General features: G+C 47.4%; 1 protein-coding gene across 7 annotated transcripts in view; it reads left to right on the forward strand.

Annotated features, from left to right (window-relative positions):
* The window catches only part of LOC105235249 (rho GTPase-activating protein 17-like), a 30100-nt gene extending 24257 nt beyond the window's left edge, over nt 1-5843 (forward strand). For 3 of the 7 annotated variants that reach the window (XM_034650519.1, XM_034650515.1, XM_034650517.1), the window contains 3 exons: nt 1034-1190; nt 2351-2581; nt 4954-5368. In XM_034650519.1, the coding sequence (XP_034506410.1) occupies nt 1034-1190; nt 2351-2581; nt 4954-5353 (788 nt within the window). In that variant the 3' untranslated portion in view covers nt 5354-5368. Of the gene's footprint in view, nt 1-1033; nt 1191-2350; nt 2582-4953 lie in introns of all 7 variants that reach the window. The other 4 variants (XM_034650521.1, XM_034650520.1, XM_034650516.1 and 1 more) reach the window with 3 other exon arrangements.
* The last annotated feature ends 157 nt before the right edge of the window (nt 5844-6000 follow it).

Consider the following 6000-nt stretch of genomic DNA (forward strand, 5'->3'; position numbering starts at 1 on the left):
ACCACCCCTGGTGTGTGAGCTCCATGGCACCAGAGCAAGCTCATTTCTCCTTTCCCAGGTTCTCCTCACCATCGAGAATCACACCTCACTCATGTAGGTTCTCAACAAGTACATGATGGAAGAATAAATACTGGCTTTTTGCCCAAGATCTCTTTGGGAAAACGAGTCTTAGAAAAACTGCTATAGGCAGTATGGAGTCGGTGTTGCCTTTTATTTGCATTTTATATCAAACTATAAATACCTTTCATTTTCTTAAGTAATCCATGCTTATTGTCCTCTTCCATGTTGCATGATTATTTCTTTTTTTTACAAAGAAGAAAGCAGAGGAATTGTGTAACTTATATTCTGAATCGCACCCCGTCCTTATGTCTTGTTTCCTCATTTTACCTCCCCCTGGCTTGGCAAACCATTCTTGAGAAGATGAGAGGGCAGGGGGTTGCGTTTGTGAAGCAGGGAGGGATGGCGGGAGTTTAAAGCCTCATGCACCCGTATGCTCTATACCACACTTTATGGGCGCTTCCTAGATACTGCATTATTTTACAAATTGAAGGTTGGTGGCGACCCTGCCTTGAGTGTGTCCTTTGGTGCCATTTTTCCGACGGCATTTGATCATTTCATGTCTCTGTCCCATTTTGGTAATTCTTGCAGAATTTCAGACTTTTTCATTCTTATTATATTGGTTAGAGTGATCTGCGATCAGTGATTATGACTCGCTGAAAACTCAGATGATGGTTAGCATTTCTTAGCAATAAAGTATTTTTAATTAAGGTGTATGCAGTGTGTTTGTAGACATAATGCTATTTCACATGACAGCATAGTATAAACGTAACTTCTATGTGCACTAGGGAACCAAAAGAGGCATTTGACTTGCTTTATTGTGATATTCGTTTTACTGGGATGTTCACTTCATCGTGGCATTTGCTTTATCATGGTACTTGCTTTATCGCGATATTCGCCTTATTTCATGGTCTACCACCAAACCTGCATTATCTCTGAGGTGTGCCTGCACGCTTGTTTCTTTTTCTTCTTGCAGAGGTGGAATTCAACGTATCAGAAGCATTCGTGCCTCTCGTCACCCCAAATTCCAATCACTCATCTCACACTGGAAATGACTCTGACTCAGGGACCCTCGAGAGGAAGCGGCCTGCCAGCATGGCGGTCATGGAAGGGGACTTGGTGAAGAAGGAGAGGTGTGTTTCTCTATACCACGCTCCACGGGCCATTTTAGTGGGATTGTCAAAGCTTAATAAGGCTGTTTGTAGTTTGTGCCTTCAGAGGCCAAGCCATTCATTCCGCATGATGAAATGCCACTGTGCTCACCCATAAGGCCCAGTTGGAGAGGATTGCAGAGTCGTGCGCGTTTCGCGCACACGCGGAATAACGTCGCCGGACATTGTTTTACAACTAAACAAGCTCTTTTTGTTACCTGATTTGATTTTTTTGTTTCCTTTTGCTTTGTCGTCGTCGTTGTTGTTTAATCCATAGCAGAGGCCAGTGCTTTACTACCCTATTCTGTCCCTCTGAAACCCACATTTCTTAGGGGCAGAAGTTTTACTTCTCTGAAGCCCCGATCACACATTAGGTCCTGCTTCCTGATGACACACTGGCCACCGCACAATTAGCCTTCACGTGTTTGAAGTCACAAAATGCAGCGTCGTGGCCCTGGTTGGCACATAAGAAACGATTCTCGGTTATCTCCCGGGGTGGAGTCTCCCCACCAACTGACCTGGGACACACAAGCTCAGGGAGCCACGTGTCTTTATTTTTCAAACTGAAAAGCTTGAAAGTTCATCCATCAGTCAGCTTTCGTGAAAAGTGAATCTTCCTCCTCCCTGTCCTCCAACCACCATCTCCTTCCCCAAAGCAGCCATTTTTTTCGGGGGTCACGAATCCTCTCAGATATATTCTTTGCATCCGCCTGCACCAGTGCTCGTACATCTCAGCTGTAGAGGCAGTGCGGTGTGACATCCTGACGCTGACCTCAGCTTCCACCCGGTCCCCCAAACGCACAGACGCAAGGCGGCCATTGGGTGGTAGGCAGGTAGGCACGCCAACGCGATGTTCCCCACTCAAGACGAGGCCTGCCCGTTTGCTTTCAGCTGTTCACACCCAAATTGAGAAAGGACATTGATCAGTACCAGGTCTGTTGGCTTGCTCAGGTTTAAAGCCAGGTTGAGCTGCTTGCATTGGTAATCGCAATGACCATTCGTGTGGTCCTTGCCGCCTCACTGCATGCTGGGCAACTCGGGTGGCTCTCCCCATGCGCGGGTTTTAACACGTGTGGAGCGATGGACTTCTGTCTCAGTAGTCGGCTTGCATGCTGTGTTGACTGTTTCTTCTTTCTGTGTAGCTTTGGTGTGAAGCTTATGGACTTCCAGGCCCACCGGCAGGGTGGCACTCTAACTAGAAAGCACATATCCCCAGCTTTCCAGCCGCCACTCCCGCCCACAGATGGCAGCACCTTGGCTCCTGCAGGCCCAGAGCCCTCTCCCCAGAGCTCTAAGGCTGAAAGCAGCGCAGGGGGTGGGACAGTCCCCTCCTCTGCGGGCATACTGGAGCAGGGGCCAAGCCCGGGCGACAGGTAAGAAGGCCATCTTCTGCTGGCAGTGGGTGCTCAATGCCCAGCCTTCTTGCAGGTGCTGGCCTGCGGGCATGACAGCCATGCCTGCAGAATCGCGCAGCATAGAGTGAACCAGATCTGCCTTCACTCTTCTGGTTGGCAAAGGATGGAAAAAAAGACTGCAAATTGCTTGCTTCCTTTCCTGTTTTCCAAAAGAAGCAACATTTGTTTGCATTCTTTACCATACTGCTTTGGTGCTGGAAGCCAGTAGGAGGCTAGCAGTATCATAAACCTCTTTCCCTGTTTGATGTGCACTCAATGTTCATTTACCATTTGCTTTTGTCATCTTGTACGCTGACTAGTTAACACTTGAATGTAGCAAGTGNCTAGCAAGCGACTTAGGTTTGAGTATTCCTGGTATTCATTCACTCACCCATCCACCCACCCATCTACCCACCTACCGACCCATACATCCACCCATCCACGTATCTATGCATTCATGCATGCATCCATCCATGCATCCATGCATCCATGCATCCATGCATCCATGCATCCATCCATCCATCCATCCATCCATCCATCCATCCATCCATCCATCCATCCATTCTTCCATCTATCCAGCCACCCTTCCATCCATCCATGCATCCATCCATCCACCCATCCATGCATCCATCTATGCATGCGTCCAACCATCCATCCATCCATCCATCCATCCATCCATCCATCCATCCCCTCATCCATCTATCCATCCATGCATCCACCTATCCATCCATGCATCCATCCATCCACCCACCCACCCATCCAGTCAGATTTACTGACTAACTGTGTGCTGGATGCAGTACTAGGCACAGTTGGTGACTGAAACCTCCCCACCCCCTAGCTTTCAGTCTTGCAGGCAAATTGATAGATGAATACAAGGTAGAAAACACGATGATAGACTTTCTTAAAAGGCTCTTTTGTTGCTTAACCTTTTGATCAGCCACCTGGAGTGGGGTACAAATATACAGCAACTTTAGGAAAGAGTGCCTTGAACTTGAGATTTTCCTCTCGTCTGCCTGAATTCACTTCTCCACACTGGTGTGGGCAGATGACCCCCAGAGGCCACTTCAGGTGGAATGTCAGATAGTTCAGGACTTGAAGATGCTGTAAAAGATGAGCCTCTCTACAGAGTAGGTACTAAGATTTTTCTTGTCCTTTTCTCTACCGCACCATCTATAAAGCACTAAATAACCACATATAAAGTAAAATAAATGCATAGAACAAGGATGACCTGTTTATGCCCACATTGCCACGGAGACGAATTTGCCTCAGCTTCTCTGGATGGGGAGGGAGTGCCTGGTGGGATGTGAAGCTAGCTGCTTAGGAGACAAGAATCTCGTTCAGGCCTCACAGCTGAATTCGGACTGCTCTGTATATTCCTGAGTTCCTTTTTACTCACAGAATTTGCACAAGTTCACATTTTGGTTGAAAATCACAAAGGCTTCCACCTCCCAAGGCTCCCTTAGGCACATCATAAGCTCCATGTTGCTCTTGTCAAAACTGCCACTCCACACACGTCTTTGTTTCAGCTTTAGTTTTTTGTTTGTTTGAGAAAAAAAAAGTATTTGCTGACTCACACATTTCCATTTACCTGTAGCCTTCAGTTTGCTGAATCAATTCTAAATACATTAAGACGATAATTAGAACGCCCTGCAGAAGGACAAATAGAATGTCAGTCCTCGATTTGCTTTTGTTCTTTGTGCCCTGTTTTTTTGTGTATACTTCACGAATGGCATTCACTCTTTGGTGACGCTGACAAAATGCAGCTGTGAAGCTTAGTGTACGAAGTTCTGAGCCGGCCTGAGTTCTCATCTCTGTCCACCGTGCTGCTGACCAGCTCTGGGCTGTGAGCCATCACTGAGTCTCAGGGTTACTCTTTCCCCAAGTCCAAACGATTGATAAAAACCGAGCACTTTACAATTTATAGTGTTAGGATCTTGCCACGCTTTTGCTTTGTTTTGTACACTGTGTGTGTGTCTAATCTCGTTCTTTTGAAGTCCAAAAGCCCTTTCATGTTTTTAAATATTGCCCANGTGTTTTTTAATATTGCCCAGTGTACGTACAAGCAAAAACTAGAAATTCCTTGCTGGTCGCTGTGAAATGGTGTCTTTCGTGATATTCGAGTGGCAGAATATCTGGAAGACGAAGCAGTGAAACCCCATAACATATTTAGTCCTGTGTGGCCCCAAGTAAATCGTAGCTTTGCAGACCCAGTGTGAATTATTTAAAGTTCCCCATCACCTCCTTGCCTTCCACAGTGAAAACTCTGGGTGGACTGTGGTATTTTGATAGCATGCTGACTAGCTTTCTCACGGCGAATGCCTGACATCTAACTTGACTTCTGCTCTCCTTAGTCCTCCAAGACCCAAGGACACCACACCTGCCCCTGCCCCGGGGAGAAACAGCAGTCAGATGGCCGCCAGCCAGAACCAGGCCCCCATGGCGGCTGCCTCCCATCAGCTCTCCGTCGGCCCGGGGCACAATTCTGCAGGCCCTAGCCCGCACACTCTGCGCCGAGGTAAGAAGCCACCTTTACTCCTTCCCCTTAGGGAGGGATGTGCAGACTTCCTTGGGTTAGCGCAGGGATTCACATTGCAAGGCTTTCCAACAGATCGTCTCCATGTCTGTTATAAAATGGTAAGTGAGAGAGGAACCTGCATGGCTTCGTGGGAGGAGCACATGACTCTTGATCTTGGAGTGATAAGTTCAAGCCCCACGTTGGGTGTAAAGAGTACTTTAAAAAAAAATCTTTAAAAAAATGGCAAGCAGAAAAATCAGTCATTTAAGAGCAAAATCATTAAAAAGAAATGAAATAATGGAGAGCAGAAAAGCAGGCATTTAAGAATATGTTTAAGCCACAAAGCCTAGCAAACAAAAAGTTGCTTCTCAGAAACAACACTCCCAGTTTTCCAGGAATCTGGCATTCCAAGCTCTCCCTCTGCTTGGAAACCTCTGTTGTAGCCAGGCACTACAGGTCTGCAAGCCGCTGCAGCCTCTAGATTGAGGTCAGGGCTTTCTGGGTCCTGACTGACGGCGTATAATCTGAATCGTGCCCACCCATATCCCTCAACCTCCACCCAGCAGTTAGGGGGGTTGTGCTAAAACACAGCAGATCATGTCATCGCTCTGTTGAAACTCTCCAATGGCTTCTGTGCAGACCTCCCCCGTGGGCCCTGTGTAGTTGGGCCTGCCTTTGGGGCCCCCGCACTTACCACTCCCCTTTCTCACCAACCTTCAGTGGTCCTGGTCTGCTCTCTGCTCCTGGAATGCCCTAAGCTCATTCTCTCTTTTTTTTNCCTCTTTTTTTTTTCTCCTTTTAAAAGTGAGAACAGGGGTGCCTGGGTAGCTCAGTCATTAAGCGTCTGCCTTCGGCTCAGGGCGTGATCCCGGCGTTCTGGGAT

The sequence above is a fragment of the Ailuropoda melanoleuca genome, unplaced genomic scaffold, assembly GCF_002007445.2.
Source record: "Ailuropoda melanoleuca isolate Jingjing unplaced genomic scaffold, ASM200744v2 unplaced-scaffold249, whole genome shotgun sequence".
In the NCBI taxonomy this organism is placed as follows: Eukaryota; Metazoa; Chordata; class Mammalia; order Carnivora; family Ursidae; genus Ailuropoda; species Ailuropoda melanoleuca.